The 20,627-nt window shown below is 33.6% G+C and overlaps 1 protein-coding gene across 1 annotated transcript in view; it reads right to left on the bottom strand.

Moving 5' to 3' along the window:
- The window catches only part of Pcdh15 (protocadherin related 15), a 942,952-nt gene that overhangs the window by 260,918 nt on the left and 661,407 nt on the right, over positions 1-20,627 (bottom strand). Inside the window, 2 exon segments of the mRNA XM_047552806.1 lie at positions 80-173; positions 3,929-4,008. Coding sequence (XP_047408762.1) covers positions 80-173; positions 3,929-4,008 — 174 coding nt within the window.

Genomic DNA, 20,627 nt, shown 5'->3' on the forward strand with positions numbered 1-20,627 from the left:
TTTTTTTGAGTGTAAGATGGTAAGACTCAAAGTTTCTTTAAGACTATTTTGAAAGGCCTTTCCCACCAAGCATACTCACCCCATCTGGCCTGCCATCTGAAGCTGTGACAATCAGAATGTAGCGATCTGTGCTTTCCCTGTCCAGTGCTTTCCCTAAGGTGAGAATCCCTGTGCTAGTGGCAGAGAAAAGAGAAAGACACAGAAACATATTATGTCACATTGAGTCTTCTTACTGCAGTGAACCACTTTTCACAGTTTTTTTTCCCCCTGTCAGCAATCATGGTTTGAGTACTTAAGATGTATAATACTAGGATTCATGTTGAAAATTGAAAAAGGCTTTTTAAGACTGTCAAGCTTTTTCAGAAACAATGATAAATTGCAAAAATGAATAAGATAGTGAGCTGATTCTCTAGCTTCTAGGGAGAAAATATCAAATAAAACTAAACTATGCTTAATTCATTCCTGGAAGAAAGGTATCTATCTTATTTGTGATTATTTCAAAAGTAAAATACTCCATTACTCCTTAGCAGTCTCACAATTCTTTGAGTCAAGAAATGGTTTCTTATAAATAATCAATATAACCTTTTCATTCATTGTCACACATGTGCTCATTGTGGAATTGCAAAATATTTGAATTTTATCTTGACAAGTTTTATGGATAAAAGTTTACATTTTTTTTCTTTCTAATTTCAAAATAATACAAGGTCCTTGTAGGAAACCAGAAATAGAGAATTTTTAAAATTTTAGATATTATTGTTATTTCTGTAATATTATTTCTATTATTTTCTTGCATAACCACATTTAAATACATAATTATTTTCAAAAGAAGAATCAGGTTTTATATTTTACATTCTTTCTAGCAAAATATAATTAGTAAATTAGTCTCTCATTTTGTAATATAAATACAAAGTCTTCTGTTGCTATAGTAACAAATTTGTAAGTTATTTTTTAAAATTTAGGACTCAATTTAACTTATATATAATGGACTATGAGCAGCATTTAGTAAAGAATTATATTTAGAAAATTTTTAGTACTATTTCTTTTTATCTGTGAAAAATGCTGTCAAATATTTAATGTTTTATTCTTTAATGTAATTCTTTTTAAGAGTTTGATCATTTGCATTGCTTTCTAAACCAAGTTCAACATGAATTTCCTAGATTTTAAAATCTGATACTGCACATGACATTTTCATGAAGCCCTAACAAGCATCTACTGTGGAAGAAAGTTTACCTTTTTTTTTTTTAAATTTGTTTTAATTAGTTATACATGACAGTAGAATGCATTTATGCATTTTGATAAATCGTATATAAATGGAGTATAATTTCTCATTTTTCTAATTGTACATATTGTAGGGTCACATTGGTTATATAGTCATATATGTACATGAGGTAGAGTTTATCATAATTAATAAAACACTAAAATATTTCTAAGGTATAAAACAGTTTGTTTCTGATTGATAACAATGCTTCATTTTAACATAAGTGCTTTTTAATGTAGTAGTGAAATTTCAATAATTCATACCACATGTAGTGAGTTACAGATAATCAATCAAAATCAGAGACCCAGTAACTCCACTTGTTTTATTTTGTTGATTTCCAAGACTGGTTTATGGGTACATAGAAGCATCCTTTTTTGAAATTCCAGAAATACCTGGCAAGGAGGAATCTTACTACTAGCTGGATGGAGGTGAGCCAGGATACACTGGGTTGCATTTAGGGAAGTAATAATTTTTGCAAGTTTATATATTAACAGTACTGGCAGTTCTATTCCTGAGTATATATTCCCCAAACCCTGATTACACATACTTAAACACATGCATATATGCTCATAACAGCAGCATTCACAATAACTCAAAGGAATCAAAAAAACCCAAATGTGTATTAATTTATGAATGAATAAATAGTTGTTTACACATAAAATGGAATATTAGGCATAAAGGAAAAGCAGTGAAGAACTGATGCATGATGCTAAATAGAAGAATCTCGGAAACATTAGGTGAAGTGAAAGGAGGCTGACATGATTGGTCACAAATTCCATGATTCCATTCTACTCCTCCTCCTTTCCCGACCCCATTTTCAAAAAAAACACTAGTCTACATTTAGACTATACAGATTTGCTGAACCTGGACATTTCATATGAAAGGAATCATATAATACATTCTAATAATACATACTTTTTCCAAAGGGTATATTTTACATTCCCATCCGAAATATATGAGGATTACAGTGTCTCCACATTCTTACCCATACTGCTACTGCATTTCTTTTTCATTGTAAGTGTAAGTAAGTGAATAATCTTTATAGACTTTAAATCTTGATTTCCATAATGACTAGCAACTATGAGACTATTTTCATTTGCTTATTAACTCTTCATATATTTTTTGCTGAAATGTGTAATCAAATTACTTACCATTTTTAATTGAATTCTCTATTTTTGAGTTGGAATAGTTCTTTATGCATTCTTAGTACATGATTTGTATCATACTCATTTAAAATTTATGATGTGTTTGGGTTGTCTTTTACTTTCATGATGTTGCCACTTGAAAAACTTTATTTTTTAAAAACTGATGAAATGCAGTATGTCTTCTCAGAAATCATTTATGCATATTGTTTAATATCTAAAAATTATTGCCTAATCCACGTAATAAAGATTTCCTTCTGAATTTTCTTCTAAGAGCTAGTTTTATCTCTTCTATTTAGGCCTGAAATTCACTTTCACTTAGTTATCATGGATGGTGTAAAGCAAAGATCCAACTTCATTAGTCGAAAGAAATTTCTTTGCTGATTGGATCAACTTTGAAATCAACTGACACTAAATATTAGAAATGACATCTGAATTCTTAAGTCTATCCCAGCTATCTATGTCTGTTTTCACATTAGTACTACCATTATGGTGCCCTTTTAAATAGTTTTCTTTATTTAATAATAATGATAAATGGTAGCTAATTTAGGATTTTGATGTCCCTGTGGGGAAACTTCAAATGGTTAAGACTTAACATTTTTTAAATAGAAGCTTATTTGTCTTTGGAATGTAAAAGTGTAAAAAATACTGTTGTTGTGTTCAGTTTCCCCAGCATTACTCCTTCGTGGTTCTAAAACTTTATTCAATGTGAAATTGCAGGTGTTCCTCAAAAGACTCAGGAAATCACACATGGCTGTTTTGATTTGGCATTATGTAACACATGTTCCAGACACAGAAGCAGTGATTAGCTTGTTTGTAAAGGTTCTCATTTTATAATCAAGGGTAAAGTTTGCATTTCCATTCTTCCAGTGAGTAAAACACACTCACAAACAAAATGCCAGAAGTCATCAAGCACAACTCTTTAACAAACACATGAGATGTCAGAGCAACACCTAGATATTGCAGAAGGAAAGCAAATGATCTTTCTGGAACTCTAAATGCTTTCTTTCAGTGTCAAATTGCTCCCAGTTTTCTCGATAGTTATGTGAAATTTCTCTGATGTTTTCAGAGTTAAGTGATACTTATCTAAACCTTATCTCATTATCTGAAATCAAAGAATGAACTTACATTTCATCTTACATGTGTATGTAACATAACTTATGAGATTCCCTTTGAATGAACAGTTTAGTGCTAAGTTACTCTTTGTAAAAATGTCCTTGTCATTATGACTAGCTGACAGCTTTAAAGTCATCTAATTAATCCCAGGTTATGCCTGTAAATGAAATATTTCCACCTCAGTAGATCTTACTTAGTAAAAATGTTTAAAATAAATAAATGATCTCCCGAGTAAGATTTCTGGATTCAGAATTAACCTCCCAGCTCTCATTAACATTCATAGAAAAAAAACGTAAAATAACACTACAAACAGCTGAAAGCATTTGATTAGAAGTCTGTTTTCTTGCTAATAGTACAATATTTAACACTAAACAAAAAAGTCAAGTTATAAATCATTTCATTTTGAACTTACGTTTCTGAAAGATTAAAAACTCTCTGAGGATCTCCGTTCTCAATGGCATATGTTATTGGGTCTCCCTCTCGATCAGTTGCCTTCAGAAAGAAAATATAATTCAATTATCAACTAATTTATAGAAGATTTATACTAATTGCACAAAATATCATTATGTTTTTAAAACACAAAGATTAGAACATGGACTAATAGCAAGATGTAGAATAAAGAATTTTATATTTGATCCCAGTATTTCTTTTTTTAATTTTTAAAAAATTTTTACAGACTTCATTTTGATTCACTCTACACAGATGGGATACAACTTTGGACCCACCTTTTGACCCAGCTATCCCACTCCTCAGTTTATGTCCAAAGGACTTAAAATTAGCATACTACAGTAACACAGACACATCAATGTTTATAGAAGCTCAATTCACAATAGCTAGATTGTGATCCTGGTATTTCTAAAAGTACAGTCTTACCTTTCTGGAAAATGCAGTAATGATTTTCTTAAAGTTTCTGTATGTAATTCAATTTAACTAACTTATTTATTTTAGAGTCTGTCTCTACAATTCAAACAAATGTATTAAATGCCACATGAAGATTACAGTGTTAAAATATTTAAGCACATTTGTTCTGCTCAAAATATATCAAGATAATATTTAAATTGGTAAAACTTGGATTAAGACTCCTGAATCTGGAAAACAAGAGTCTAAATTCAAAATTAAGTTCCACTTATCAATTTTATGATTGTTTCCCAATTTCAAATATAAAAAGGACTACAACAATACTAATGTTAAAAGACGTTGAGGTGTTTTAATTGAAATTATATGTGTGTGTTTGTGTGTGTGTATGTGTGTATCAGGGTCTACAGACTAACCTCTGGCATCTTGTAAAGTTTCAATAAACATTGAATTTATTTTCTTCTATTCTTTACTAAGTGATAGAAGATAAAACCTATAGCTTTTGAGGTTGAATTTTGGATTTGCACACATATATCCAGTTCTGTGGCAATGAAGTCTAGAGTTTGACCTTCAAAACCATTCAATAATTTCCTTTTCAAATAAGCCATTTAGTCACCTTATGCAGTCATGGATGAAGAAAGTAATCTGGATGATATATGAGGGATGTGAAAGGGATTTGTCTGAGCATGTCCCTAGGGAGAGGAGAAATATTCAATAAATTCTAGAAGAATTTTACTTATAAGTTATCGATCAGGCATAGATACCACCCCTCCCCTGAAAGGCATTTCCCTGGAGTTGACAGGAAACCTAAAAGGTCATTGGGAATTCTTTTAAATCATTCCCTCTCTGCCCCTAACCAGCTTCAAAATACAAAACAGAATAAAAAATAAACAAGAATTTGTTGTTTTCCTTGCTTCATCAACTGGGTAGAGAGGTGCAACTCCATCCTCCTACTTTCTCAGGTCTCCTACTCTCAACTTGAATGCTCCCTATTATTGCCCAAATGAACTCATCAGCAAACTCCCTTGGATCTGTCTAAAATATGTGCTGAATCTGGTTGTGTCTGAAATCCTTCTCTAATGCCATCCTCCTTGTGGACTGCAGGAACAGCCTCTCTACTAGCGGCCCAGTTTCCCTTTTCCCTGAATCCTCACTATGCTCAATTTCTAATTAAGTAAAAAAAATTTTTAAAATCATTATTTCTAGGCAAAATTTTATTTCTTTTGGGCAAATGCCATTGCGTCCTTGTACACACACACACACACACACACACACACACACACACAATTGAATGAAAATTATAAAATACAAGGAAATAATAAGCCAAGGCAAAAATCTTTGAAAGTTTCTATGTAAGTCTGAACCTCTGAATCTAAACTTTAAATTTCATTAAATTAATTATAGTGAGAGGATAAGAGTAGAAAATAATGAAAAATATAACATTTAAAAAAAGTTATACAGAGGAACTGATAGTAGATTCTTAGTATTTACCTCTTGGTTTTTGCTCTTAGCAAAAAAAGATAAAGTGAAACTACAAATAATGACACTAAGCTAGACTTTTTTAAAAAACACTGAATTATGCTATGCCTGTACACTGTATTTTACTACTAAAAAGTTTCACTGAACATTCTCTGTTGCTTTCCCCTTTTAGACATATTTACTTGTTCTACTCTTACAGATATTATGGAGTTCTTTTTTGTTCATTAGTGTGTAGATATTTTTTTTCCTTGAAGAACAATTTTTCATCTTATGTTTACATGAAAGTTAGAAGAAATATATTTTGAAGAAAGATAGTTTTACATAAAAAATTACAAGTCCAGATTTAGGTTGAATCTTTTAAAGTATAAGATCTATTCTACTAAGCAATTTTTTTGTAGAATGAAAGCATTGTGAATTTTGTATAATTTTTTTGTGTAAGTCCTCATTTTGTGCTGAGGGAAACAAGTTTTTTTTTTGTTTTTTTTTTTTCAGTTTCATTGTACCATTTAAATACCTCAAGCTATTAAACAGTGCATCAATATCATGCATACTCCATTATTTTTTTAAACAGTTACATATATGGTCAATTTGATTTGCATTATTATTATTATTGTTACTGTTATTATTTGAACAGGGGATTGAACCTAGGATAATTTACTACCAAGTCACATCCCCAGTCCTTTTAAATTTTTACTTTGAGATAGTTTCTTCCTAAGTTATGAGCATCTCATTAAATAACAGAGATGGTCTTGAACTTGCTACCCTCCTGCCTCATCCTCCCAAGTAGCAGGGATTACAGGTATATGCCACCACACTTTTTAATTATTTTAATGCATTATAATTATACATAGTAGTGAAGTTAGTTCACTCTGGCATATTCATACATGCATGGAATATAATTTGTTCCATTTTAATTACTAATGTTTCTACTTTCCCTTCCCTCCTCCTTCCTCCTGTTCCTCTTCTTTTATTCTACTAGTCTTCCTTCTAATAATTTATTGTTTTTCATGCTTCATTCTTAAATGAGGTTGGGTCCATAAAAAACATTTGAAAACCCAGGATTTAGAATAAAATTCTTATTTGATCATTTTCTTCTTTTGACCCTGTCAGCAAGTCCTTTATTTTCATTTTAGGGTCTGATGCAAATAATAAAATAATTAGGGAAGATTTGTTATTTCTCTGTCAAAAAACTAAAAGGAGTGGTATGAGCTACATCAGAGTTTGAAATATATCTCTAATATAGCTATAATATACATTAGTTGTGTGAACAACATATATCACTATTTACTAATCTCTAAAGGGGAGAAAGAATGCATAGAAGGAATAACTGGAAATAGGAACAGAAGCAATGATGCTTCAAGTATAAAAATTTGATTATTTGCATATATGTACCCTAAATATATTTCTACAAATATTTTAAAATATTTTTAATGAGGCTAAATGGTCATCTCAGAATAACTGCATACCCTATATCAGAAACTATATTAAAATTTTACATGGCTTATCTCATTTAAGCCTCTAGTAACTTCATTGGTAAATATAGAAAATGCAGACGTCTTCAATTACATTATGATTTCTGCCACCATTTCTTTACAGTTTCTATAATTTACTTAACTGGATAATACATTTTTTTTTAATCTACACATAGTAGTAACTGTTTCATCTTCCTTAGGGTAAAAACATTTCCTATATCTTTATTTTGATAAGTGAAGTAAAATCTGAGCCCCTTCTTCAAGATTTGAGAGGAGTATAAGAGCAGTTGTCTTCTTTGGGTTTATCAGAGAGTTTACTGGAACGCACTGGAGCCAGCCACCCAGGTTCCAGAATTGGTTATACTATCTATTTTTAGGTCAGGAGCCTAAATACAAATGAGCATAATAACAATAATACCTACAGGATGCAGTCATTACTTCAACAAATATTTGTAAAAAATTGATCCTGTGTTAAACACTGGGACTTCAGCAATGAAGGGCACATTTGAAAAGTCTACCCTAGTGCAACTCACATTGTAGCGGAGGAGAACGAACAAATTAAAACATATAGCTATAATATTCTTATGTGCTGATAAAATATACAATGATTCAGGAAGAACATATAGGGAGGGTAGGGTGATTATTTTGCTTTTATATAGAAGTGTTCAGGACAGGCTTACTGAAAATGTGAAGTTTTGGTGATTTCCTGAAGTAGCTGAGAAAGCAAGTGATGAGGAAAAGAACAGGCAGAGGACACAGTAAATGCAAAGGCCAGGAGCAAGAAACCTGCTTGTTAGTGAGGAATTGCATGGCTCAGATGGCAGGTTGAATACACCTACTTGATTTTATTTGGCCTTTAACCTCAGGTGAAAGCACTGAGAGATGCTTACTATGAATAGCTAGAAAGTACTAGAATTTGGTCTTTGGTTTGCTGATACATAATTTAAGAACATGATTAAGGTAAGCTAGGTTTTTCTTTCATTATTGCTTGAAGGTTGAAAATTAACTTTAAAAAAGCAAAACATCTTCTCTTTCTAGTCAATTCCATCAGATCATGTAATGCATCTGAATCTGAGTCACCAATTTTTCAGAAGGATCAACAGGGTACACAAAAGTAGTTATTTAAATAAGCAATTTTCTTAGTCATTTAAAGAAATTTTTAAAGGGAACAACCTTCTAATATTCTGTCCATGTTAAAGATAACACAGTTATCAAATGCCATCTGGTAGGGTGGACTGTAAGCACACAGAATGATTCTACGCTTTTCATAGAATATTAAGACAAAGTACCAGCCCTTAGGGATTCCAAAAGAGATAAAAACAGATTCAGATTATTTTTCTTTTCTCACTTTGCATATGTTTTGATTTAAATTATTAAACTACTAATGAGTACGAATTGAAGTTTCAATTCAGGACAGCAGTGTTTTCAACACTGTGTGCATGTACTCCTGGTGCTAAACTGTTAGCCTTTTAATAAAATAATAGTATTTATGATATATATATATATATATCAGTATGAATTAATATAGGTCTTCCATATATGTCAAGGACTGTTATTAGCCATTTATGATTCAATCAAAATTCCCTTTTCCCAATAAGGTTAAGTTAAAGTTTATTTAATATTCCAAAATATAAAGTAAATAAGAAGGTATGTAATGTGCAAATATGAGATTTGAAAATGTAACTTAATATAGATGGAAAAAACAAATATGCTTCAAAGTATAAGAAGGTTGAGAATAGCACTTGGGATATTGGTATTGATTAAAGATTTTTTGCCTAGGAGGTCAAATCAAATGCTTTAGACTAAGAAAGCATAGCAGAGTCTCTGCTCACTGTATTTGAAATGGAGTGTTTAAAAATAAGTGTATTTTTATTTAGAAATTAATGCAGATTAAAAGTAAATATACTTTTACTTGTCCCACCCAGGGAGATTTTTGTAAATTAGGAAAGCTTGAAAGGACAAGTATCTAGATTTTGGTCAGATTTGACATGATCCATGAATGGTTTTGCCTCAAAATTTTTTGTCGTGCAAAATTGGTAATATAGAAACACAAAAGAATTTAACAAACTCTAAAATGGATATGCAATTCTAATTTTGTGTATGTCTCCAGAAACATACAACAAAATAAATTTAACAGTAGAAATATTAAAAACAATCCATTTGAATAATGATAGTTCCAATATTTGTCTCTTTATACACATTATTAATCCCATCTCCATCCTTGAAACAATTTTAATTGGCAAGAATTATGATCCTTACTTTATGGATTATAAAATCTTAAACTTAAAAGTTAAAGGACTTACCAAAGTTTGCAAACTACTAAATATAGAAGCATAATCCAAACTCTATGCCCTCTAGGATTCATTTTCTATTTCTAGCAAAGTCTCCTATACCCTAAACTTCTTTCCATTATCATTTTTTTAAACAAAAACCAAGCTCTTCATGAAAACATGGTTCTGCTATATCTCTTTGAAGTCTTAAGGAAATTAAATCCAAAACACCTGCAAAAGTTCATTTACCATGAACAAGCAGGATCTATTCCAGAGTTCTCAGGGAGGCAAAGATGGTTCAACATTCACAAATTAATAAATGTAATATATCACAGCAACAGAATAAATGACAAAATTATATGATCATCTGAAAAATGCAGAGAAAGCATCTAATAAAATTCAGTATCCTTTATGGTAAAATCCCTGAATAAATTAGGTACTAAAGGAGAGTACCTCGACATAACAAAAGCTATATATGACACAAACCTACAGCCAAAATCATACCACATGTGAAATTGAAAGTATTTTTGTAAGATATGGAACAAGACACAGTTGTCCACTTTTATCTTTCCCTCAAAATCTAATTGTTTTAGTCAGTATATTTGCTGCTGTGATTAAAGGACCTGACCAGAACAACTGTTAAGGAAGAAGGTTTATTTAGAGGCTCATAGTTTCAAAGGTTTTAGTCCATAGAAGGCCGGCTCCATTCCTCTGGGCTGGAGTTGAGGCAGAACACCAAGGCAGAAGAGTGTGATGGAGGGACACAGCTCACATGATGATGAAGAAATAGAGAAAGTCTCTACTTGCCAGATACAAATATATACCCCAAAGCCACACCCCAATTCCCACCTCCTCCAGCCACATCCTACCGCTTCAGTTACCACTCAGTTAATCCCTATCAGGGGATTAATTCACTGGGTTAAGACTCTTAAAATCCAATCATTTCTCCTCTGAACCTTTTTGCATTGTGTCACATGTGAGCTTTTGGGGATATCTCACATCCAAACCATAACACCAATTAAAAATGGGTAAATAATCTGAATAGACAGTTTTTGTAATGGTGTACAAATATACAGTAAATGTGTGATAAAATAGTGGACATTACTAGTCATCAGAAAAATGAAACCAAATCTCCAGTGAGATAGTAACTTGCTACAGTCAGAATGACTATTATTGCAAGAGAAAAAATGTCAAATGCTGGCAAAGATTTAGAAAAAAAGGCACTCATATATTACTTCTGGAAATGTAAATTACTACAGCTATTTTGAAGAACAGTATGGAAGTTGTTCAGAAAACTAAATATAGGTTTACAATGTGTTCCATCTATTCCACTTCAGAGTGTAAGTCCAAAGAAAAATTACATCAGCATATCAAAGCAATACCTGCATTCCCGTATTATTACAGTACCATTCACAATGGCTAAGAATTGGAATCAAATTCTGGACTTATCTGTGGATGCATAGATAAACTATGGTCCATACACACAATGGAATGTTATTACATCTTAAAAAATACAGAAATCAAGGACTTTGTGGCAAAATGGACAGAATTAGAGGACATTATGCTAAGTAAAATAAGTTTTACATAGAAAGACAAGTACCACATATTCTCTCTTAGATGTGAAAGTTAAAATTTCGTCTCAAAGTAGGTAAAGTGGAGTAGTGTTTACTAGAGGGAGGGTGCATAGAGGGAGGTTGGATGACTAGTCCTAAAACACACTTAGATAGGAGGAATAAATTCTAGTGTTCTTCAGCACAGGTGACCACACATCACAAAATCCTACTATGTATTTTATGAGGAATTAGAAGAGAGGAGCTCAAGGTTTCCGAACAAAAAGTCACAATAAGCAGTGTAAATACTACTTACCCTGCTTTGATCATGACACATTTTACATATGTATTCAATTACCAGAGGTTACCCCATAAATATGTACAATTATTACATACTAATTAAAAAGAAAAATACTAAAGATAATTTTGCCATGAAAAGAACAAAATGCATATTTGTAATTTGGTTCTTGAAAAGTAATAAATCACAATAATTATGTTATTAAACAGAGAAATAAATGAGAAAAATCTGAAAAAATGAAAAAGAAATGTATTTAGGGAATATAAGGACTTTCACTTTTCATCTAAAAATAGTAGTATTCACATTCCAGGAAAGAAATGTACAGGACATACTGATTTTTCCTTGAATTTTAAGAGTCACAGAATAAACCTAAAATTCTGTCTTTCTCACTTCTGCAAGGTATGAAGGACCTGTCTTGGCATCTCCTGCGATGGGAAGGGCAAACTTACTGCACTGAATGAAGTAGAATATCCCAGATTTGTCTTGTATTTTAATCCAATGTATTTACACTTAACAAAAAAGTGCTATGTTCTCTATCATTCCTATTCCATATGTCTAACATTCAAACTTGAAACAGAAGAGAAGTGTGTGTACACATAAATTCTCTTCTAGAAAAAACAGAGCTTTTTAGAGAAATGGTTAAATCCAGGACTGAGATAAGGAAAGGAAAAGTAAAATGAGTCCAAAGTATCTTGTTGAACCAGATAATAAATCACAATAATTATGTTATTAATTATAACATAAGTGTGTTCAAACAATGCAGGGGGTGTGTTTAAAAGATACAGGAATCTATTTGAATAGACACACCCAGAACAATTCAGGGACAATTTAAACGCCAAAATAACTAATGATGTTATTAGTAATATGTATTGAACACACCATCTCAAAAATCAGACCAGGAAATCCTAGCAATATGACAATTTTAGAAGACAGAGTCTTTGAAAGTTGTGTTAGATGAGGCCATGAGAGTGGAGCCCTGTGGTGGCATTAGTGCCTTTATAGGAAGAGGACCAGCGTGAGGATGCAGGAGTGTGAGCCCTTGCTGGAACTGACCATGCTGGCAATTGGATCTCAGACACCCCAGACTTAAGAACTCTGAGAAATAATATCTGTTGTTAAGCCACAAATTTACATTTTGAAACAGCATTTTGCTTAGTTATTTTGTTGTATGTTAACAGTATTTTGTTATAGCACTCTGAGCTGATTGAGATAAATGGCTTGTAATTCTTTAAAGAAAACTGAAATCTATGCCTTCAGATTGATATCAGTTAAAAAAAAAAGAATAAATACATGAGGGAGAAACAAAGGGTTAAATACCTACCAATAAATGTTGAATAAATCATGGTGTTAGAAAATCATCATTTGGCAATGCTCATATTAATTCAGTCAAGGAACATCAATAGATGTTAAAATAATGGGAAAAGTGATTGAAAAATAAATATTTACATAGTCTCAAAATATGTCAGGATAGTACTTTGAAAATTAACTTCAATGAAGATATCAATTATAGCACTCATTGTAATGGAATAAACTAAAGCTCTCTACTACCACATAAAATGCAATAAGTGGAATACAGCATCACTTCAGAGTCATGCTTGCGGAAAACCCAACAATCCTAATCATGGAGAAGCATCAACTAACTTAAATGAAGGGAAATTGTACTAAATAACCAGACTTTAAACTTCATACGTGTAAGGGTCATGAGAGTCAAGGAAGGATTGTTTCAGAGTGAGGAGATTGAAGAAATACAGCAACTAAAGTAGGCATACAACCTTGGATTGAATCATCTGACTGTCAAGAATACTATGAGAGGAACTGGTCAAAGTTGAACGCAATCAGAGGGTTAGACCAAAGTAAGTTATCAAAATCATTTCCTGATTTTAATGACTGAATTATACTTGTATGGGAGACTGCCTTTTTTTTTTTTTTTCCGGTGCTGGGGACGGTACCTAGCGTCCTGTGCCTGCAAGGCAAGCACTTTACCAACTGAGCTATCTCCCTAGCCCTAGGAGACTGCTTTTTAAAGCAATTATAAATGGAAGCATTTGGTGGTCATGGTAACTTATTCTCAAAAGTTTTTACATAATTCTGACATCTTTTCTGGAAATTTTATAGTGTTACAAAGGAAAAATTAATGTAGAAAAATATTCATGCATACTTATGACAATGGCAAAACCACCTATATGTGAATTGTGAGTATGTGTAGGTTACTTGTAAATATATAAGCATATATATCAACACATATGTACCTCATATAATTAATTATATATGGCCATGAAAGAAAACAAACATCGGAAGACAGTTACTAGGTCGTAAATATGGGTTATCTTGAGCAGAAAAACTGGGGAATTATCTAGAGTAAGTAGACAAGGAAACAGGGAATAAAGCAAAAATGGAAGATAAAAAAATAAAACTGCAGGTATGGGATGTGGCTTGGAGGTTGGGAGCTTACTGAGCATGTGTGAGACCCTGGGTTCAATCCTTAGCACTGCCAATAAATCAAGAAAGAAAGAAAACAAGCTGCATACTAAAGAAATAATGTACACATGATTACATCTATGAATATGTGAATTTTTTTTAATAATAAAACTAAACAAGGAAAAAGAAGCACACACATCTTGGTCTATTCAGCCTGATAATTTTGGCATTAAATCTTTGAATTTTCTAGCTTGACTCACAAAGACAGCTTGTATTTCCAAATCACCCAGCATGCACTGGTTAAATTAGGACAATTGAGTTTTGCTGCTCTTTTTAACTATTTGTTTACAAATCAGAATGAACTATCTTTTTTAGGTAATTAATTCTAACAGTGGAGTCAACCTTCATTTCTAAGATAATTTTCTTCCATCTCTAAAAGTTATGGTTCCTGGATCTGAAGCTTTTAAAAAAATTTTTTTTGCTCTTTTGTATGAGTAAGGTACTGTGTCAGTGGGGAAAAACAAAAAGATGAAAAGAACATCTTTTTCCCCTATTTTCTTTGTTAAACTACTATTGAATTTTGTGAATCTCCATTTTAATAAAGTATTAAAAATGAGAACAAGAAACTTATCATTTTGTCAGTTTTTTTAAGTGACTCTTCTAATGCAAATATTGTTTTTTTAAAATCTAAAATAAATTGTTTTCTCAGCTGCAAATCAACTAATTCCTGCCAGTTAGCAGTAGAAACACCATAGGCATTCCTCAAGATCAATTGGGTCTCCTGTTGTTTTCACTAGAAAATGGACACAGATTAACTGTTTGTTGAGTGTATTCCTCAGTAACATGGTTTTGTTCTTTTCTATTCATCAAAATATCAGAGAAACAATGACATTTGAATACTTAAGCTTTAATCAACAAGAACTTGCAGTATGTGCAGCAATGAACAGCTTCAAGACATGAAATAAATGAGGTTTATTTAAAAAAAATGACACAGTGAGAATCATTTATTGCCAAGTTACTAAAGGTAGTACTGACGACTGCTATGAACATATCGGCAGCTATTAGATAGTTGCTGGAGCAAACATTCCATGTTCAATTCACAATTCAAATTAGTCCTTTTCTCACATTACTTCAGAAAGAACAGAATCTTTTAATTCTGTTCAATAAAGAGGAAACCAACAAATAAGACCCACCAAAACTTTTGAAGTCGAGCAGTATTATAGATTATAAAAACATACAATACTCTTCTGGCATGAAGCAAATAAAAGCTCTTACTTTCACCTGCAGTCATAAATGTTTGCTGAAAGATCATTTAAGTATTTTTTTATTGGTGCATATTAATTATACAGAATGGTAGGTTTCATTTTGGCATATTTGGGCATACATAAAAACTAATTTGACCAATTTCACCCCCAATGCCTCCCTCATCCTTCCCTCCTCCCTTCTCCTACACCTGTCTTCTAACCTACTAGGCTCCTTGTTAAAAAGCATTTTGTAGGGGGACATGATCAGGACACAGATCTGGAAGCAACACTATATTAGTGGCGCCTCAACCCAGAGGGATAATTCCGGAAGTCTGAGCTCTGAGTGCTGCAGGGCCTTTAGTTTTATACTAAGCAAGTTTGTACTACATCAAGGCAAGGGAGTTGGTGCAATTCTATTGGAGGGTACATTCTACATTCCTTATATGGGAACAAGCTTGTCAACAGCCTAGGGACTCAGCTCATATAGCTAAGGGACTTTTATTATACTAAGCCTAAAGGAGGATACTTCTGTTATTGTTTCCTGCTTCTGCTAATGCAAGATGATAGGTCGGAAATTAGGCGACTGTAGGGGGCACAGCTGAGCAGCTGGAACAAAGACCAGCTCACCAAAAGGTGACCAGAAAGTTCGCAGCAAGGTGGATGGAAAGTTCCACTGACCCTTCACACCCACCTCTCACTCAACAGGACCCCCCTCCCATCCCAGTCTATAAAAACCCTGAGCAGCCAGGGTCACATGCGATTTTCTCCGGGTCCCTATACCCCGGGGGGTCTGGGAATTTCGCCTGAGAGCCAAATTTCAATAAAGCTTGCTCTGGCCACTTTCTGTCCCATTTTATTTGGCCGCTAAATGTGCTCGCCGAGCCCACCAAGCCCGCCTAGCTTACATTTGGTCCCACCGAGACCCGCCAAGCTTACACAAGTATCTGTTGTAGGTACCTGTTAATTGCTGCAAACCTCCATGGTTAAATGTCAGTAAGCAGAGCTGCTATATGTCAGCATGAAAAACCATAGCCTGTCAGCTCTTAATCTGCTAAGATTTTGTTCTACCACAATTTACAGGTAGAAATGAATAAAACATTTCCTTAAAGATGAATTCAAAGAGATTAAGAAAAATATGCTGGGCATGGTGGCACATGCCTGTAATCCCATTGACTTTGGATGCTGAGACAAGAGGATCACAAGTTCAAGGCAGCCTCAGCAAATTAGCAAGACTCTAGGTGACTTAGTGAGACCCTGTCTCAAAACAAAAATGTAAAAAGGGTTGGGGATGTGGCTTAATTGTCCCTGTGTTCAATCCCTGGTACCCATCCCCCACCCATGAAAAAAGGATAAATCTGTTGAATATCATCTAGAAAACTGAAAAGAATCACACCTTTAATATGGACAAAAATAAATTTTAAAACTGCAATAAATAGGGAATAAAAAAGTTGATTTGAAGTGTCTCTTGTCCAGAACTCCAGAATATAGATGGCTTCATTGCTATATGCAACCCCCTAGGAGTTTTCTATGAAATTTCATTAAAAACGAAGATGTTGTAGTCCGCCTGCCTTATTGCTCTGGTGATCATACTTCTCTGTCTCAGATTTATCAGTGTTGAACTAGAGTATTGACCGGACTATTTTTTGCTGTGGGAAATGTCCTGTGCATTTAGGATGTTTAACACATCTCTGGCCTTTACCCACTGGTTTTCAGTAGGACCTATTCCTTATTTGTGACAAATGGAAATTACTATAGATTTTGCTAGATGTCTCCAGGGGTCCAGAATTGCCCCTGGCTGAGATCCACTGCTTTAAATCAATTTCAAAATTCATCATCCGGTCCCTAATCCAATTAAAAAAAACAATATATATATATATACATATTTATATATCACAGAAAGTTCTTGAAATTGACTCTTGAAATCTGAGCCATAAGTTTCCTGTAGTCAGAGGATTGTAACCAACCATTTGCTACTCAAAACATATTCACTACTTTCTATAGTCCTCCCCTGTTCTGTCGAGTTTTTTCTAGGTCGATAGAGTCAAAAATTCTAGTTAATGTCTAATGTATCATTTCCCAAGCCTCTCAAAATGTTTCCATTACAGGTCACAAATCCTTACATTGCAGAATATTTCAGGTGAAAAAAAAAAAAGTTTCATTTAAAATAAGAAATGAGTATTTACAGTTAATCTAAACTCAGGAGAATGGAGAATATGAAGCCCAGGGTTACAGATCAGCTACAGTTCACGAAGTTGCATGTGAGTCTGTAACCTGTAAAGAGGAGGGTGCCAGTGCTTATTAAGTATTAGGCTGAATTTTTCTTTAATCCCTGGAGAAAAGTTTTGTGTTTCACTATTTAAAAATAATTTTAGCTTGCTAGGAAGCAGAACAAAGCTGAAAACCTTTCCTCACACCCCAAACCCTGATGTCACAGATTTTACTTGTGATTTTAGCATATTTTGTGCTGCTCAAAGCAGTTATAGGGACTGACACTTGCCAGGGAGAGAAATCATTTCAGGGAAATTAGGCTCTTGTAATAGCTAAGAGCTGGTCATGCTCTGGGATTTCTCCAAATTCAAATTCAAACATTTTAGCAATCATAATGGGTGTTTGTATTAGAATGTACAGATAGAGTGAACTTTACAGTTGGAGAGATACATTTCATTATATTTCTTGGGTAGAGTCAGAAACTGAACTGCTGAGGATGTTTTGCGTGCACCAGATCAAACAATAATAAATTCAGCAGACTGAAGCATTCATTTCGAGTCTTCTCACTTTCCAACACCTCATTCTTTTCTGAGACAGCAAAGCATGCACACTCATTGGCCCCACTTTGATAGTCTCTGAGGCTTAGAAAGGGTAGATATGCTTTGAGGAATTTTTATCTGCCATGGAGAAAGGCTACTAGAGACTCTTCCCTCATTCACATGCACTAGAGGCACACTTTTTTAAGAGGCCTAGTGTTCCATCAATATTCTCTCATCTTAGTTCACAAAAAGACAGTAATACATTGTTGTAAATTTGTTCTTTTACTTCTAAATAGGCTCAAGATTTTTTAAATTATTGTTTTGGACTTTCAAGAAATTATTTATTATATTTCATCACTTTAGAATAGATACTTTTCTTTCAGAAAACTCTATTCTTTCATTTCTTTTACTTCATCTTGAAGCTGCATAACCCCAAATAGCTCATTTCAGAATTAAGCAGGAACAAGATGGTTGTTAGCATCTCTATATCCTTATTTTCAAGACTTTCTCAAAGTCTACATAGAGCTAAGCATAAGGGCAGGAAAAAAAGCCAGAGATCGATGGCATGTTCGAAAGTTAGTTTCAGCTTTCCTTGAAATCAGATCAACCTGAAAGTCAATAGATCTTTATTGATTATATAGTACATGGTTCCAGAATTGTTCTAGTCACTGAAGATACAGTAGAAAATAAAATAGAGACTCTGACTGGGTGCAGCAAATGGGAAAAATACATAAGAGCAGTGAGAATGTTGCAAAATAGTGAAATTGAAATCCTAGGACCAACCGGATTTGTTGATCAATTAGAAATGAGAGGGAGCTATGGGAAAGAAGTTCATAGATGACTTGAAAGGCTCCAGTCAGAGAATCTGGAATGGTGAAGTTGCCATTTACTGAATAAGAGGAAATGCAGGATGATCATTTGTTTTCTTGAGAGAAGGAGAGTGAGTATCAGTGTTAAGTATGGGATACATTAATTTTGAGATGCCAAGATAATATTATGAGTCTTATCCCATTGACCTCTTTTAAGGAACAAGGAATGATTCCTTTATATATTGAAAATGTTGATTGTTGAGAGACTTCAACTGTCAGTTGTACCCAGAGAATGCCTCATTGGAAAAAAATCACCTTGCCCAAGATCAAAGCTTTGTGAAGAAACCTGCATCTAATGAATCACTGACATAGATATATAAAGGGCCTGTCTCCTTGTCCTAACCTTATAACTCTGAAGAGTAATCTCAAACCTAGAGTTTTCCATGGACTCAGCTGAAGGTGTCACAGTTTCAGAGGTATCAATCTGTAGATGACCAACCTCATTGCTCTGAGTCCAAGTGAGGGAGAATATCGTGGTGGAAAGCATGGTGGAGGATCACTGCTCCACTCATGGCATCCAGGAAGCAGACAGAGAAAGGTGGGAGGGGCCACAGGGAAGATTAACCCTTCCAAGGCACATCCCCAGTGATTCACCTCCTTCAACCACAACCCACCTCACTAGCATTGCCACCCAGTTAGTCCATTTGAACTAGGATGAACTAATTAAGTTACAGCTCTCACAATCCAATCATTTCACCTCTGAACATTCCTGTATTGACACAGGGACTTTTGGGGGACACCTCATATCTAAACCACAACATATCCAAATACTCCTTCATTTGAAGGGGTTCCTACTACACAGCCTTCAAATAAACCTTTATCTTCAGGTCTGCTTCTCTGGAAAAACAACCCAAAACATGTGGTTATTTAACATCCACAGGGAATTACTGATATTATATTTGGACATGAGTCTCAAGTTTTAGAATGAGAGCTAAACTGGAGTTATGACTTAGCAGTCATGGGAATATAACAATTTGAACCCATTAAATCAGATTAAATAAATTCAGGAGTGAATTTAAGTAAGAAAGAAGAGATTACAAAATTGAGTCTAGGGGCTTTTCAACTTGTAAATGTCAAGGAAATAAGGAAAAATTATCAAAAAAAAAAGATTATGCTAAGGAATACAGAGAGAATATGAGAAAATTCAAAGAAATTTTGATGTTTTGGAAGTTAACTAAATAACATTTTGTCACATCTTGCTGATAGTACACAAAGAAGAAGAATTGGCTTAGGAATGATGAATGGCCTTGAGATCACAAAGGAAAGAATTTTGATAAATAAATGTGACTGAAAGCCTGGTTACACTAGGGTCAAGAGAGAATACTAGGAGGGAGAATCACCAATGCTTTCTCCAAACATTTGAGAGGTATATTTGAGATGTTACCACATCAAGATGAAGCATGGAATTGGGTAAAGGGCTGGATGGGTTCATGAGATCAAGGAAGATTTTGTCGTTAGTCAGTATTAATTGCAAGGTATCATAGCAGATTTGAATCCATGTGTAAATGAACAAGAAATTTTTGTGATGCAGAAGGAAAAGGGCACTTCTGAAACAGCAGACTTGAATGGACTACAGTAACATGGATAGAATCTAGCAGAGTGTGATCAGGGTCAGCACTAAGGGCCCAGAATTACCAGATGCCACATTTTTCAATTTACACTGGTCCTCACAAATTAGGTTGCCAGTCTGTTAATGTAGTCCAGTGTTATTTCACCAATTGGTTATTATGAATCATGATGAGACAAGAAATTAGAGTTATATTTAGAGAAACTAAGTGATTTGATACCAATTTATTGTCTGTTGATTGTAATATTCTAATAGCAAAAAGGGGAGGGCTTTCATTTTTATGTCTTTTTATCCCATTTTCCTAGCAATTCAATTAAATGCATCCTTTATCAGAGAGGCTTT

This window comes from Sciurus carolinensis, chromosome 5 (assembly GCF_902686445.1).
Source record: "Sciurus carolinensis chromosome 5, mSciCar1.2, whole genome shotgun sequence".
NCBI lineage: Eukaryota > Metazoa > Chordata > Mammalia > Rodentia > Sciuridae > Sciurus > Sciurus carolinensis.